This window comes from Archocentrus centrarchus, chromosome 12 (assembly GCF_007364275.1).
Source record: "Archocentrus centrarchus isolate MPI-CPG fArcCen1 chromosome 12, fArcCen1, whole genome shotgun sequence".
NCBI lineage: Eukaryota > Metazoa > Chordata > Actinopteri > Cichliformes > Cichlidae > Archocentrus > Archocentrus centrarchus.
Window position 1 is genome coordinate 24107623 of NC_044357.1, and position 17357 is coordinate 24124979.

General features: G+C 43.6%; 1 protein-coding gene across 4 annotated transcripts in view; it reads right to left on the reverse strand.

The window, feature by feature from the left end:
• The window catches only part of wdr7 (WD repeat domain 7), a 105869-nt gene that overhangs the window by 80829 nt on the left and 7683 nt on the right, over nucleotides 1–17357 (reverse strand). For all 4 annotated transcript variants that reach the window (XM_030742688.1, XM_030742686.1, XM_030742687.1 and 1 more), the window contains exons 10-15: nucleotides 13269–13416; nucleotides 12758–12873; nucleotides 12507–12639; nucleotides 11060–11280; nucleotides 10031–10226; nucleotides 7499–7713 (exon numbers count right to left, since the gene is read on the reverse strand). In XM_030742688.1, the coding sequence (XP_030598548.1) occupies nucleotides 7499–7713; nucleotides 10031–10226; nucleotides 11060–11280; nucleotides 12507–12639; nucleotides 12758–12873; nucleotides 13269–13416 (1029 nt within the window). The remainder of the gene's footprint in view (nucleotides 1–7498; nucleotides 7714–10030; nucleotides 10227–11059; nucleotides 11281–12506; nucleotides 12640–12757; nucleotides 12874–13268; nucleotides 13417–17357) is intronic.

Below are 17357 nucleotides of genomic sequence, written 5' to 3' on the forward strand. Positions count from 1 at the left end.
TTTCAACACTTGGCTACGCCTAGAAATTCTGTCCATAAAAACTATGAACAGAATGGTGACAAAGGGCAGCCCTGACAGAGTCCAACACCCACAGGAAACGAGTCCGACTTATTGCCGGCTATACGGACCAAGCTGGTGATAAGTCAGACTCGTTTCCTGTGGGTGTTGGACTCCGTCAGGGCTGCCCTTTGTCACCATTCTGTTCATAGTTTTTATGGACAGAATTTCTAGACTCATCCGTGAATCGCCACCTTTATCATAGTGGAGAGGTTTGTGTATCCCAGTGATCCCAGGAGCTATGTTGTCCGGGGACTTGCCCCCCAGTAGGGTCTCCCATTGCAAATTGGTCCTGGGTGAGGGGCAAGACAAAAAGCGATTCCAAAGACCCCTGTGGAGGAGTCATCAAGGGAACTGTTTACCCTGCCTGGGACAGGGTTACCGGGCCCCCACCCTGGAGCCAGGCCTGTGGAAGGAGCTTGAGGGAAAGTATCTAGTGGCTGGGCATTAGCCCGTGGTACCTGGCTGGACGAAGCCCAAAGAGGAGACGTGGGCCCGTCCTCCTGTAGGCCCACCACCCACAGGAGGCATCATAGGGGTCGGGTGCAATGAAATCTGCCATTTTTCTTGTAAATCTGACATTGTTTTTGTTCCCACAGAAAATTGGCAGTTTTTGTTTGGTAAATTATTTCTGTAGCGACTCCAAAGGCCTAAGTTGCTTGAGAGGAAATACTGGGAACTGTCTATTTGTATGACACGCAGCCTTCGCTCCTAACAAATTACGCTGAGCCCATGATGAGTTTGTTTCATGTTTATTGATCCACCGCCAAGCTTGAATCTAAATGAGGATCATCAGCAAAACTGGCAAACAAACAATACATACGAGCTTCGTGCTTCATGCATTACTTTGCATCGAGTTACGTTGCATTGCGGTGCGTTGCGGTCAACAAAAATTACAGTCACCCAGCTAACCTCTCTCCTCCATTACCTAAGCAGGTGAGTATGACACCCCTTCAACCATGTCAGCTGTTACACCCACACCATGTGATCCATGCATCAATACGTCACCACGACCACTGGCATGATATCAAAACACAACTTAAGACAAAGTGTATCTGGCACCTACAATTTCCTTCAATGTACCAATTTTTCCCCATAATTCCTTCCCCTTTTTCTTTTAATATTTTGCTTATAATATTTTTTTATATATTTTATATTTTTGTAATATATATTTCTATTTTTTTAATATATTTTTTAATTTTGGAAACTTGCGTTTGGAAAGGTGTCATTTTATAAATCTGCTCATGTTTTTCTCAAAAATGTGCCTGTTTTTGTCAATGTGAAAAAAACTCGTTTGTTATTTTTCTTGTATTTTTGCCTGAATCTCTCCCCACAATGAATTTTCATTGGAAAATATTTTTTTCTACTATTCCTGTTTTTCCATGTAAAATTCTCTCCATTTCATATAAATTTGCTGTTTTTTTCCATAAATTTGCATTTTTTTCCCTGTCATGAACTTACCTTTTTTCCCCTGTTAAGTTATTTTCTCATGATTTAAGTTGTAAATAAACAAGAAAAAAAATTGTGAGTATTTACTTTTAGAAAAAGACCCAGGTCGAAAGCAAAATAGAGAGAAGACTCTTAAACCAGACAGATTCAGCCTTCTTCGCATCACTATTAGAAACAAAGCCAGGTGCCAAGAACTGCCAGTACAGAAAACACCTACATGGATTTATAAATGCTAAGCATTCATAACTGCAGGAGTCAATATTTTAAAATCATGTTAAAAGTATAAATATATCATCAGTATAAATCTGCAGGCTTATTTCTTCTAAAAGATCAAATCTGTGTCGACTTATCAAGTATAACATTTAGTAACAAGTTACCAAACTGAGCACAGTGTAGTGACAACAATCAGATCCTTTTATGTGCTGATGTGTTTGTTTTATACCTGAAACACTGAGTCTGTAACTCTGACTTGTGTTAAAATTCAGGTATTCTGTTCATATTTGTACCATTACTGAAGTGATCACGATTTATTTAAGCTAAAGCTCTTTGAATTGAGCTGATGTGACTGTAGGAGAGAACAATAATTAGCTGTGAAGGCACATCCTGACTGACCAAGAGACACAATACACCTGCAACTGACACACACACACACACACACACACACACACACACACACACACACACACACACACACACACACACACACACACACACACACACACACACACACACACACACACACACCATCATCACAGCTTTGACAGGCTGGTCTTCCCTGAGGGTTTTTGTCATGTGTCTTTATGCACATTTGCAAACTGGTGCTGAAAGTAGCCAGGTGCTCATAAATTCACACTCGTGTCTTAAGGATGTACCGATGGATGAATTCTGGGCTGATTCTGATATTTTTATCTGTCCATTTATTTTATTTTTCTTATTTCTCTTTCCCGTTGTGTCAGGGAAACTGACTTGTTTTGAAGTCTTTTCAGTTGTTAAAAATATATATATATTTTTTTTATTTCTTCAGTGGAAACAAATTGATTTGAAAACGATAAATATCAGCCACTATTGTCAGTAAATCTTCACACAGTTCCCTGGTAGGTCGGTTCACGCAGAAACAAAAACACATATTTAATGATGTTTATGAAGTATTTTACTCAAAGAACAGTTTGATTCTTGCTCATATTTTATTACCACCACTGTGACTAAGACTTCTGACTAAGATGTCTGATTTGTCATCATACTGGAGCTTCATCCCTGTTTCTGTGAGCGAGGCTCCATTTTGGTGGAGAAACACTGCCATCTAAAGGCAAACTGCAGCATTACACAGGCACAACAACAAACACACCTATTAATGGAGGGTTTTTTAACGATAGATCAGACATTAAATGTAGGCATTTTTGTAAAATAGTTACTTTTTATCTCTATAATGGAGTCCTAAAGTCTGATATTTTCATCACAAACTTCGAGGAAGCAGCAACAGTTAAAACTACATGAAATTCTGAGATATTGTGATGGTAAACATAGAATCAGAACTAAGAGTATTACTCTTAAAGAAATCAAATTGGTACACTGATCAAAGAGGGGCTTTCTCAGAGTCAAACTGTAGCTTGACTAAACAGATGCAGCAGGAGGCAGCTGAGTTACAAGGTGTGACTGGAGTGACAGACAGGATCAGCAGGTTCAGGGAAAATGTTAATGAGAAGAAGTCATGTTGGTTTGAATTTGTGGAGAAAAAGACAAGGAGGAGGAGACAGAGGGGAGGGGGAGGGGGAGGAGGCATAGGAGGAGGTTAAAAAAAAAAGGTGGTAAGAAGGTAGCAGAAGAGGAGGCAGTGCATGTGCAGCAAGAAGGGGAGGAGTCAGAAAAATGGAGGTAATGACTCAGTTTAAGTTGGATCTGTTTCTGGAACAAAAATCTCAACAAAAAACAACAATCTCTGAGCTCAAGATGAACAAACTCAGAGTTTTCAGTAAGCCTGCTTTCTGGACCCTGACAAAGATTCAGCCTCAGGTTGTGGAGGCTCAACCCCCCCCACCCCCCATGATGTGAACATATTCACACATTCAGCAGAAGAACTTCTGGACAAACCAGTGTCAGCTGTATACACACACATGAGCCGGCTGGGTGAAATGTTTGGGTTGATAGTCTGACATTTGATGGTCATTATCCACCATTACACCCAGCAGGGGAGAACGAACACACACACACACACACGCGCGCGCGCGTTGGGAAGAGTGGGTGCTTTTGAGGAATAATTTCAGCAGGTATGAGGGGGAGATGAGGATGGGAGGCAGAAAAGTGAAGCACAGTGATGTGTGTATGACAGAAAAGGAGAGGAAAGATTGCAGCTGTTGTGTGTTGGCCTTTTCAGGAAAGAGCTGTGATTACGGGCACTTATGGCAGGAAATCCCCCCCATCCCTCCCTCCCTCCACGGGAGACACAGAGGAGGGGGGGGGGGGGGGGGGGGGGGGGGGGGACAACATGAAGGTTATCAAGTGGAAGGAAACAGGAGAGAGGATGAAAAAAATAAATAAAAATAAACAAACGACCCCTCACACCAGAGGAGACGGGAGCTAAACGACTTCCAGGTGAACCTGCAGAAGTCAAACTGCACCAGCAGCTCGACTAAACGCCGTTCTTCAAACACTAAATAATTCAGAGCGCTTGTTTTCGGTGCTGGGACGCACACGTGGGCGGGGTCATCTCTGTCAGGACAGATCAGATCATCGGGTTTGACAAGTGGTCCCCTCACAGGTGAAGCTCAAAGGAGGTAAAAGCTAACAGACCACAGAAAGGGTCACTCAGGTGGACTGTAAGCTGATATTTGAGCCATTAATTCATTACATTAAAGGGGCTTTGGTGGATATTCATAATTAACATATACAAAGCTTAAAATTAGTTACAGTATGTGCAAGTTAGCTTTAAGCTCAGGCTTCAGACTGCCCTAAACACCAGTCTCTGATCTGTATGATGTGACAGTTTGTGGATGTTGCTAATATCAGGAGAAGGCAAATACATTTTCCCCCAACAGGCCACATGAGAAACTGGGACTGTTGTGGAGGGCCGCCCCATTAACAGATTATCTTAATCTTAATGTTGGGGCACTCCACAACAGTCCCAGTTTCTCATGTGGCCCCTTTGTTTGCAAAGTGCATTAAAAAATGCATAGATGTAACACACGCACACACAGATGGAGAGTGTGACACCACCGCCTTCCTTACAGCCCGCCTCCCTCCAAAGATTTTCCATTGGGTTCAGGTCTGGAGACTGGCTAGGCCACTCCAGGACCTGGAAATGCTTCTTGGCTGTGTGTTTTAGGTCATTATCAAGCTGGAAGACCCAGCCACGACTTATCTTCAATGCTCTTACTGAGGGAAGGAGGTTGCTGGCCAAAATCTCACAATACATGACCCCACCCATCCTCCCTTCAATGCAGTCGTCCTGTCCCCTTTGCAGAAAAGCACCCCCAAAGTATGATGTTTCCACCACCATGCTTCACGGTTGCTCTTGGAGATGTACTCATCATTCTTCCTCCAAACACGGTGAGTGGAGTTATACCAAAAAGCTCTATTTTGGTCTCATCTGACCACATGACCTTCACCCATGCCTCCTCTGGATCATCCAGATGGTCACTCCCAAACTTCAAACAGGCCTGGACATTTACTTCAAGACATGAAGGATCATACCTCTGAGAACGGGTCCACTTCACCAAAGAGGCGAAAACATGAAGGAAAGAGACAACGCTATGGACAACTGGGTAAACGTCATCCTCTTCCTCCTCACCTCATCTCCTGAACTGAAGTCAGGGTTATAACACATGAAAATATGCACAAACATGCTTATTTATTCCCAATATTCTCACAATAACTAAGCTGGCAACCAATCGGCTCATCATCATCAACAGCAGCTGGTTATAAGCCAACATTATGCCAGCTAATGTCAGGCTCATGTTGCCTAAAAATCCCCCTTTCCCTCTGAAAAACAGTTCAATTATATTCTCCCATTATATGAGAGTTTATTCTCTAAATGTTCGTGTCCAACAATGTTAGATCTAAAGAAAGTTTTACCAACGCCGGCTAACAGTGGCAAAAACAGCAACGCTTCCTGACAGAAAAGTTCAGGACATCCTCAACAACTCACCCCAGTATCACCGTCATCAGACAGAAGTAAGCTTCACTGACTCACAGCATTTTACAGCCTCCTCCAGAGTAAATAGACGTGGACACCCAGCATATTGGCAGCTGAGGTAAACAGCAGACTGACAGCCTACACTTACTACAGAGGAACAGCTGCCAGGGTTTGTCCTACAGCGGCCAATCCAGCTGACTGCAGTCTGCAATCTACTGACATCTAGTGGTGATAGTTTATACACTGTACCTTTAAATTCTTTGCGTGTTTCTTTAATTTAAAATAAAACGTTATAAATGGCCATTTGTGTCCCTTTTTGTTAAAGCTGTGCAGCCCGGTTTGTCCAGTTGTGCCTTCAGAACTGTCCCTCAAAGTGGCCACACACCCTAAGACTGATATGGGAGTCTCTGGGTCTGACTCGCTTTTGGAGTCCGTCTCTAGCAGACTGCAGTTTTTGGTGCTTCAGCACAGACAGCTGGATCGAGACTCGATCTAAGCTTGAAAACAAAAACGCTGCTCCAGCAGAGACCAATTCAGAGATCAGTTGCTGCACTACAGTCAAACTGAAAAAGGAATATCTGGTTTAAATAATGAAAAGCTGGTCTTCACAAATTCTCTGACAACACACACACACACACACACACACACACACACACACTCTTTTTTTCCCCCCCATTATGACATTTAATATCATCGTTCCCTGGAGAAGTGGCTGCACTGTTGACCTTTGGTTCTTCTCCAGCAGAGTTTTAATTGGTCTGACTTGAGCCAGCAGCTTTCTGACTGAGATGACCTGTGTGTGCGTGTGTGTCTGTGTGTGTGATTAATGATACAAAGAAAGTCATGAGGAGCACAAAGAGACCTCTGTACTTTACAGAATTCAAAATTAGACAAACTCCAACTTTTGGTTTGAGGGCCAGTTAGAAACCCCTAAAAATAGCGTCTGGATTTACCACAGACAGTATAAAACATGGACATACTGTATGTATATAAATGCAAAGGAACTTTGAATTACTGTAATTCGACCGTTTGTCCAATCGGTTTCTGAAAGCTAAGAAACTGCTCTTCACAGCGAACACAGGGTTATTACGGTAATTATTGCCAGAAGTACGCGAACGGCAGCACTTTTGAAGTACACTTGGTCGATTATGACATGTTTGGCGGTATAGGTACTTAACAATCATAACCTTCGTCCATTAAAACATTGTACGGGGACTTATGCATAATGACAGTAGTAAACCAGCATTAGCTATGTTATTTTAGTTTTGAGCTGCATACAAATTACGTCAAGAGACTACTGCCCGCGCTGCTATATCAACTCCACCCACATCGAGGTGGTTCTCAATTGTAATGGAAACAAAACAAGACCGAGTCGACCCGCGCCGAGTAGGTACTAATGGAAACCCGGCATATATGTAATTTAGACCTTTTTTTTTGCCCACAGGCAGCTCTGAGACAGAGTTTTAACTTTGACTTTAAGAAATATCTGCAGCCTCACATACAGGAAAAGTGCCATGCATCTATGTAATTGTGTTATATAGCACTAGGAACCTCATTAAAGCCTGAATCCTAAAACGTGTGATTCACTGAATGAAGCTCAGTGTTGCCCACAGGTGGCTCTGAGTCTGTTTTTCCTTTGAATTGAATACACGCAGCTTAACAGCATGCAGAACAAACAAGTGATGCATTTAAACATGCTGCAGTAATTTCATTAACACACAGTCATCAGGATCTGATGGCAAACATATTTTTCCACCCATCCTACAGATCAGCTGTCTCTCACACACACACACACACACACACACACACACACACACACACACACACACCTACTCTCTCTGTGACTTTAGTGGTGGTCCTCACCTTGTCAGCGTTGTCTGCAGCCAGCAGGTTGGTGGCGAGCGTCTGCAGTTTGTGCTGAGCCATGTTCTTCAGCGCCGCCAGGCTGCGGCGGGTCATCGCCTGCTTCAGGTTCACCGCCGAGTGGCTCAGAGCATCCACGGTAGCCGGTGCCAGCTCGTCACAGGCGTTCAGGATCTCTACTGCAGTTATTCCCATCCCACAGCGGTCCAACGCTCCTGGAAATACAAACAGACTTTTAACGACTGCAGCCTGCTGTACCATTCCTCAAAAACCTACACTAACCAATACAGCAACACAAAACGTCACACTGCAACTGCAGCTTTAAAAAAGATTTCTTGAACTGTTTCCAAGCTCTTTATAAGAATTCTACACTTGATTAAATTTTGGATTTTTCAACGACAAAAGCAAACTCATAACTAAAAAACCATCTTCTTCTGCGGGGACTGATGCCAAAATATCTCAAGATATTTCAAGACAAAACAAAGCTTCAATCAGCAGGAGCCAGAGTTTTACATAACATTTTAATCCTGTACTAATCTTCTCGTCAATAAAATCACTGGAAATGGTGAAAACTGTCCTTTGTAATTTCCCTGCATAGAAAATCGAATCTGAAGTTGTCAAATATGACACAGAAATCCTGATGGGAATCCAGAGTATGATTGGCATTTCAGCCTGGAAAAAAAAACCCCAGAATCAATCACTGTAAAATCAAGATGGCTGTCAATTAATGATCTGAAGACCAGCCAATCAATCTACTGAAACACTTCAGCTCTGAAAGGCGATTTGACGTGACTAAGCAGAAAATAAAAAGTTGATTATACTCCTTAATCTCATTAATAATCTGATGCTTTCATATCTGATGACATGCTCAGACTCATTTGTGGGTTTTTCTGTTTAATATTTATGAGCCTGAAGTCCAACATGAACAGCTTAGTTTCATTTCGTTTTAATGGATAAATCTAATTAACACAGGTGGGTCTTTAGATCTGTGGAGACTGAGACCTTTAAAAAAGAGCTCAAGCCCAATGGAGGCATCCTACTGTCTTTAACCTGGACGAGGACTGATCAGCAGACCTCAGAGACCGAGCAGTTAAGTATCGAGGACGTCGTTCACTAATAACAGGGAGGCACCTGAGCATGAAGAGCTCTGAAAGTGATCACCAAAATCTTAAAGTGAACCCTAAACTTTAAGGGGAGTTCGTTTGTGTGCGCGATTCAACTTTGACAGAACAAACGAAACCTGGTAAGAATCTTAAAGATTTTAAAAAGTTGGTTGTTTGGTTCCCTGCCTGATCACATCCTGCCTGCCTGTAACCTGCAGCCAAAGCCACTTCGTAAAGAAACAGTCCTCAAAGAACTCTGAATGCGCTGCTTTGACCCCCGACCCCCACCTTCAGGGTGAGGTTTTATCTCAGCGCCTCTTCATTCTCATCACACACACTCGGCTTCTGGTTCCATCAGTCTCTCTCTCCTCTTGCCCTTGCACTCTCCTTTTATTTATATCAATCTTCCAATCTCTCTCACACCGTCTCAGACTCACAATCATTATCTATTGTCTCTCAGATATGATTCAGGTCACAGACGGTCTTCTCCACTGTGACAATTCTCTACCTTTACAGAAAGAGACGGGCTTTGGAGAGACATCATTAGCTGCAGACAGAGCTGACATCAGTATTGGCTCTGGTATTGAGTGAGAGGAGAAGTGGCACCATTATACCTGTGTGAGTGTATAGGTGTGTGTGTGTGTGTGTGTGTGTGTGAGATGAAGGGCCCGTGAGCCATGGCCCTATTACACGTCCAACGCCTGAGTACACACACACCTTCCTTAATTTCACACTTAGGTACCCTGCAATTTCCCAGCACTACAGCTCATTCAGGTCTCACACACACAAACACACAAACACACACACACACACACACACACCTGGGCTGTTCCAGTATCCAGTCATCATTCAAGCTAATGCTACTTCTATGCTGTGCCACATGGTAAAGACTACACAGAAGCTAGTGGGTACGGAGTAACATATTCACTTCCTTTCTTCATCATGACATCATTAGCTCGATCGCATTAACTACAGAGTTCAAATTAGGACCACAGACTAGATTAAAAAAAATAAATGAAAAGATGTAGCCACTGTGACGTCACCCATTAGTTACCTGACTACACACCTGCAGCCTCAGCATTTTGGTTCCACCACGCTGGCTTTTTGAAGCCTGCGAGGACTGAGTCTTCTGAAGCCAGCCTCTAGTGGACATTAGAGAAACTGCAGGCTTTAGCGCCTGACTCTTCAGACCCCCAGGGGTCACCTCTCAATCAGGACGTAGTGATCTTTGCTTAGCATTAAGACTAGAAGCAGGAGGAAATGGCAAACCTGAACCTGCCGTCACCTCTAAAACTGACATCAAAGATGTGACGACACAAAATTTGGAAAAACAGGTTTTTACTCTGAGCTAACGATCAGGTTAGCATGCTGATGATAGGCATATTAACTGGCAGAAGTTAACACCTCCATCCTGGTCAGTGGTTCTTACCTGTGTCCATCTGCCAGACGTACACAGACCCATCAGAGCATCCCACCACCAGGTAGTCATCGGCCGGGCGCCACTTGATGACTTGGATGGGGAAAAGGTGCCGCGACGCGAGCATGATGCACTTCCTCTCCCTGAGACTGAGCAGGCCGACGGAGTGGTCGCTGGCCACCGAGCAGACGCAGTGCTGCACCCGAGTCTGCAGAGGAAACACAGCGGGAAGGTAACGCAAGAAGTGGAGGTGAGGAAGCGCTAGCAGGTCACTGAGAGGTCAGCAGATGACCAGTAAGAATAGAAGATACTGTATCTGTTTCATTTAATATTTTATTTTCAAGGACATCAAAGCATTTTAAAAACACTCAAGATTTCAGATTTGATTGATTTTAAATTGAATGACCTCGTTGGAGCCATTAGTGCCTGCACTGCTGCCAGATCTTTTGATCTCTGGAGTCAGATACTGCTGGTTAAAAAACAGCCAGGCATGCCTGAGATGACCATATTAGAGATCTCTGCTCTGTATGACATCATGTAAAGCCAAGAGTACAAAAAAAGAAAAAAAACGGTGTGAATCTGAGCGTTTAGAGGAGCCTGAGGCCGGAGTGTTCGGCTCACAGGGATTGCTTGTACAGATGTGTGAAACTTCTGGAAATGTTTAATTTGAAGAGCTGCCATTAGAACAGACAGGAAATAAGGAACAATTACAAAAGGTGCCCTTCAAAATTAAATGAATGAGAGGACGATCATCTGTATGTGCAACAGCGCAGCCATTGTACAGAACAGCATTAATGTGATTTCCATGGCAGCAGGACATCTCTCACTATTTATCTTAATGTCATGTAAACAATACGAAGACCTCTGTTTGCTGTAAGATGCGCTGCTGAGACCACAACGGCACAAAGGTATTAAAGTTATTTCCACAGTAACCGCGGCGACTTCAACCTCGTAGCATTTAAATGTAATGTCACGCGACGCCACCGAGACACCACCACAAAGGCTGAAAGCAGACGCAGACCCGTGCGCCGGAGGCCTTACGCTGCAGTTTTCCGGCGGAACGATGAGCTGGGTGATCTCCCCTCCGTGGACGCAGAAGATGTGCTTCATCTCGCCGGTGAAAATGTCCCAGACGATGACGGAGAAGTCCACTCCTCCTGACACCAGCGAGCGCTGGTCGTAGCGCGGCGAGACCTGGTACGGGTACAGGACGCAGGTCACCTTGTTCCGGTGGCCTCGCAGGGTGCGGTGAGGCGGCCAGCCTGCAGGACAGACGGACACTTAATAGGAATTTTGCAAAATGATAGGTCCTCACTATGAATATGGACTCTGAGGAGCTAAAGGTCACAGAATGATGGACACTTGAAATGCCTAAAATAGTTGGATGCCCCATCTCTGACGGCAGATTTGGAGCTCTGCAGGAAGAATACCACGTTCCAAATCCAAATTTTTTGGAAAGTTTCCATTAACATGTCAGAAATTTGTGATGCTGTTCTCATTTTCCCAGCATGAATTTCTTTGCATGCGGGAAGCATTTGATGGACTGACATGGGATGACCCTTTAGCTTCAGTCACTGGTCAAATTTATCAACACATTTTTTATTGCAGCACCTGATCTAAGAAATAACCCCACTAATACAATAATTAAAAAAGACCAAAACGAATACAAACTAAAGAAAAATGAAACATTTTCAAACATTAAAAACAAACCAAACAAACTGACTTCAGTTTGAGCATGATATTGGTTTTCACACAGTTTGCTCCTTCAGTTCTTATGAACTTTGTGTCCTCCATAATCTTATGAAGGGTGAGCAGATGAATTGCAATTAAGTGCAAAGTCTCTATTTGCCATGAAAATTAACTTAATCCCAAAAAACACATTTCTACTGCATTTCAGCTGCAAGAACGCAGCCATAAATAAAAAAATGGCACCAAAACATCCAAGAGCAACATCTCCAACCATCCAAGCACAGTTTGGTGAAGCATGCTGGAGCACCACGCCGTAAGAAACATAATAACCAAGTGGCTCCATGGGCAGAAAACTCCCCAGACCTCAATCCCCTTGAGAACTTGTGGACAAACAAAACCCCGAGCAGCAACTGTGCAAGAATGGGTTCCCATCAGTCAGGATTCGGCCCAGATGTTAATTGAAAGCGTGCCAGGGTGAACTGCAGAGGTCTCGAAAAAGAAGGGCCAACACTGCAAATATCGACTGTTTGCATAAACTTAATGTAACTGTCAATAAAAGCCTTTGAAACTTATGAAATGTTTGTAATTATACTTCAGTATCCCACAGAAATATCTGACAAAGATTTAAAAACACTGAAGCAGCAAACTTTATGAAAACCAATACTCGTGTCACTCTCAAAACTTTTGCCCATGAAAGTATATTTGACAGGAAATCAAATACACAGTCTTGTTTTTAAGCTGATCAGTTTGTTTTTAGGAATCAAAAATAACTCCTCTGTTTTCTCCAGCCCTCTCTCACCTCTCCGGAGCATGTGCTCGCCCTGCAGCAGCTGGACGATGGCCGTCTGAGTGGCGGGAACCAGGATGATGCTGCCGTCTTCCCTCCCGCACACCAGGCGACCCTGAGAGGGGATGTACACGCTGGCCGTCACCTGAGGGGAACCAAACACACACACTTTTTAATTATTGGCCCTTTCCAACTCTACATGAATATTTTGATTCTTTTAAACATCTTTTGTAATCTAAGCGGTCGTTTCTCCACGTTCAAACCTTGATAGGTTCCTCTTTGCCCGGCAGCACGCTGAGCTGGTCGATGATCCCAGAGGACACCGGGGTCAGCTTATCAAACGCCTCCTGCAGGCTGACGGTGGACGATACCTGCAACTCTGCACCGAAACCAAAGAGACAGAAGGGACCAGGTTAGAGACAAGCCTCTCTGAAGCAGGTGATGAAGAGGAACAAAGATGGAGCCTCTCCAGAAAGCTGAGCAAATCTATCATGTAATCAAATATCCTTTAAAAGGGGCTTTTCTGCTTTTCCGCATTAAGAAAACTAATTTTACAAGTTAAGCTTGGGTTTTTTTCTTACATCAATAAACTAAACTAAAACTGACTAAATACAACCTCACAGCTACTGCAGCTCCAACTCTTTACCACACTGTTAGTTTATTCTACTCACGGGCTGCAACTCTGCTTCAGAGTTTCTGAAGCTCAACAAAAACAACAAAGTACCGACTTTTCCCTGGAGAAAGCTCGCTGTCACGTCTTCACGCCTCCCTTACCTGCAGAGGTTGACTGTGGCTGCAGAGGTGAGATGTCTGGGATGCTCCAGAGGGTCAGTCTTCCCGCTGAGTCTCCCTGGATCAGCAGCTTATGGAAGGGCTCCCTCCGGCCGAAGAAGAACCGAGTCACGGGAGGGCAGATGAGGAGCTGTAGGAAGGCGGGCACGCAGGAGAAAAATATACATCAACACCAACAAGAGGTGAAGCCTCAAACCTCCCCAGGCACAGCTGGAAAACTTCTTTAAAGGCTCCCCAACTGGGCAAAACACCAACAACAACACTGGGATACGTTGAACTTTGTAAGTTGAGCTTAAAGTTAAGAGCCAAGTGAAGCTGAAATGGTTGGTTTTGCTCTCTGGTTGTCTTCAAACAAACACAGCAAACTGCAGGAAAGCAGAACCACACATCTCTGATCTACAAGGGCTCCAACCACCGTTTATATTCCTTCTTCAACGCTGTGAGCAGAGCTGGACACATCACGATCCAAACTCACAGACAGCAGACTCAGCTGGCTATGTGAGAGCCTGGCGGCTTTAACGCGAGGCAGGAAACTCGGCAGTTGATGTAAAATTAGTAGGGCCATAAATCTGAGCTGATTCTGATTCTCAGCTCAATGATTCTGGACGTCAGTATAAAGCTGAACTCTCCGGGAGAAAATAACCACTGCTACAATCACACTTCAACATTTTTCATGATAGAAATCAGTCCAAAGGTTACTGAAAATGGTGGAGATGGGAGGAGGGCAGCATAGCCTTTTTTTTGCCTAAAGAAAAACGATCCACCACTAACCAAAACACATCTATGCAACAGGTATATTATCATTACAAGAAGTAAAAAAGTGCAACGAGCAGTGCGAGAACAGGTCTCAGGAGTGCAGCTTCGGCCGCTGACGGGTGGAGGGGTGGGGGGGTTGTGATGATGAAAGCCGGTGAGCCTGCGGGCGTGTCGCTGCCGTGTGATGAACGATCGGTTAGTTCGGCTCATCTGAGCGCCGTGAACGAGCAGCGGGGGGGGGGGGGGGTATGCAAAGTGCCACCAAATCTCACACAAACACACACAAACCACATCTTTAGATAAAGATGTGAAAATCCTGACATGAGCGAGAGTTCACGTTCTCAGCAAGCAGCACCAGAGAGCAAGACAGAGAGAGGACAGCCACCTATTATACTTCATTCATCTGGATAACGAGAAACAATATTCAAAACACTGACGTGTGATCGGAGTTTCTTTCAACACATTTAATTATGATCTTAAATGCAAAAAAGAAAAAAAATTCAAACTGGAAAGACTGAATTTTACTACAAAGGCAAACGTATAAATTCAGGCCAAGTATCTTTTTACTCGTCTTTTGCTGTTATTAGTTACTCTTCTCTACAGGTTTCAGCTTTGCCGTTTCTTTGAACCCGTTAAAATAGTCTAAGTAAAATGGAACACTTCCTGTACACACTTCAAATTAAAAGCCAAACAGGAAAGTGGGTTTTATACCAAGGATGATGAAAGAGCTTTGGAAATGTGCCCGTGAAAATCAAACAGCTGATTTTAGTCTCTTGTTCAACATCATTTTCAAGACAACGAGGCCTGAAGGCTACACACAGGATCGCCCCATTATCCAGTCTGACACTGAGAACGAATATGCAAACGTTATAAATCCTCACTCAGTTTTCTTTTTAAACAGGGTTCTTTTTTTAACCCAAGTCTTGTTAGACCACAAGTTTCTATATTTCAGGCCTTTCATGTCCCTAAAACACCTGATGTGACTCATTATTTACAGTTTTATTCAGAGGTGAGACACAGCCAGCGAAGATGACCTGCTCACTTTGTGTTGTCGGGTCAGCCACAGTCACACGGCAAAGCTGGGTTCACCTGTGTGGCACATTATTATTTTTCAGTAAATAATAATTTCATATTAGATTTTATAAAACCAGATAAATATAAAATTAAAAGAAAATGTAATTTTATGTTTGTTTTCCCCCATTATGTCATCTATGGTCATACACTGGACTGAAAGATCCAACATTGAGATTCTGTAGTATCCCTAACAAATAAAATAAAAATCAGTGGTTCTCTTCAAATCTTTATTTATTTTTAAATACTTCACTAAATGTTCCATCCTATTTCACCTGATGATAAAGTTGCAGAAACAATCTAAATTTTGCTTTTGGCCGTTTGACTGCGGCTGACCCGTCGTCCATCTTTGGTTTGTTATGACCTCCGAGACTCAGCGGGTCATTATTTGGTTAATAAGAAGCAGCTTGGGGGACTTTGCATGCATCTTCATCAGTATGAAGACAGATGAGGAGGGTGATGGTGCTTTTGGAGGAGGAGTTTTGCTTTAGTGGGAAGACAGCGTGAAACCAGGTGAACCAGAGTGAGTTCAGTCCATCAGTCCGTCAGGCAGGAAGGAAAACAAAGAGCGGAGCAAACAAAAACAGGCAGTTCACTCAAGTCGTCATCAGCTCAGCAGCTCACACTCAAAGCAGCTCTAATTACTTCCTCTAAACAAAATAACAGCTTTCAATTTTCTATTTATTATGGCGTTCCCCAAGGACTCATTCTTGGACCACTGCTGTTTTCGACATACATCCAGGCTTTGCTGACATCAGAAATAAACTACAATATATTCTTATCATATAAAAAGTCCTAAAGGATTAGGCCCCATCAGATCTCAGACTTCATACAGACCCACAGTATCCCAACAGAGCACATCACCCTTTCCTTACTCATAAACCTTAGAGACCCTGAACCATCACTTAGTTTTGCTGCTAGCCGCTTGTTAAGTGATGACCTGTTGCCTCCGTTTCCTGGTCCAAGCGTTGCTCAGGTTGAATGAGACTCTTATCTTTAACATAGTGCAGAGGTTTGTCTCTTGTCCCAAGTCCCAAAAACTATTCAGTCATCATTCTCGGCCTCGTCAGTCTTTATTAGCACTATTCATGAAAACTTCAGAATCGCTCTCAGGCCGACCAAGCTCAGGCTCAGGACTTTTTCCCCAGCAAGTACTCCCAACCACACAGCACCATATTAATGACTAACCTCATGCTGTCGATGGATCATCTCAGATATTTTCCAAGCAGATGTTCTGTCTGTTTTCAGAATCTTCTTCCTGCCATATGATAGCTTGTTTCAGCCCAGTGGGGACTGCGTGCAAACCTTAGCACAGCTCTGTAGCTAATCACCAGGCAGCACACCATTATATGTCAACAAGCCAAACTTCACTAACCCTCCAAACTGTCTCTGCTGTCTTTGTCAGACTTACAGCAGTGCTGTGCATTTTTCCTTTTTTCAGTCGGATCACGGTACATTATCTTTAGATGGAAACTAGCCAGATAACTTCCTGCTAACTTCTAACCTCATACGTCTTCTGTTTCAGGGACACTTGCCTGCACTTTAAACTTTATTGTAACACCTGGGTGAACAGGCTCTCAGTGGTGCCTAAGGGTTTACTTGCTTTCAGGAATTTGGAAATGCTACTGAAGTCAGACACCAACCGGAGAGCCTCAGGCTGCTGGGGTGCTTCCCATGATGCACTGAGAACACCTCCCTCAAAACCGGTGACGGCAGCTACCTGCACCTCCCTGCTCCTAATGTTGCTGGAGGTCTCTTCCTGTTGAAAAGGGAGTCCCTCCCTACTGTCACCAACATGTTCTGATTGTATATTGTAGGGTCTTTAAAGTACCTTTATGCCCACTGAGCAGTGGGATGTTGTGTTTATTACTGCTGAAAAGTGTGAGCCACTGAGCTGATGCCAACGCTTTCACTGCTGTTCTCACAGTTCACTCTTCTCACCTGGTCGCCACTTTCTGCCTGAGCTGCAAAGTCACAAAGTCCAAGAAAAGCTCAAAATAGCTTTCTAACCCCCTCTGGACCCTAACCTCTTCAGAGGACTCAAGATCATCAGTTAAGGACATCCATTAGCTTTGTATCAAAAACAGCTGGAAACTTGCTGCCAAAACAAATTAGTCACATTTTTTCTGGCTCTGGCTTCTCCAAAGTAAAGAAGGCCGACCTAAAAACTCTTTATTTTGTCTCCTTTAGCTTTGCAGCTCAGCCATGAAGGCGAAACCTTATTCTTCCTGCCTGTCGCTTTAA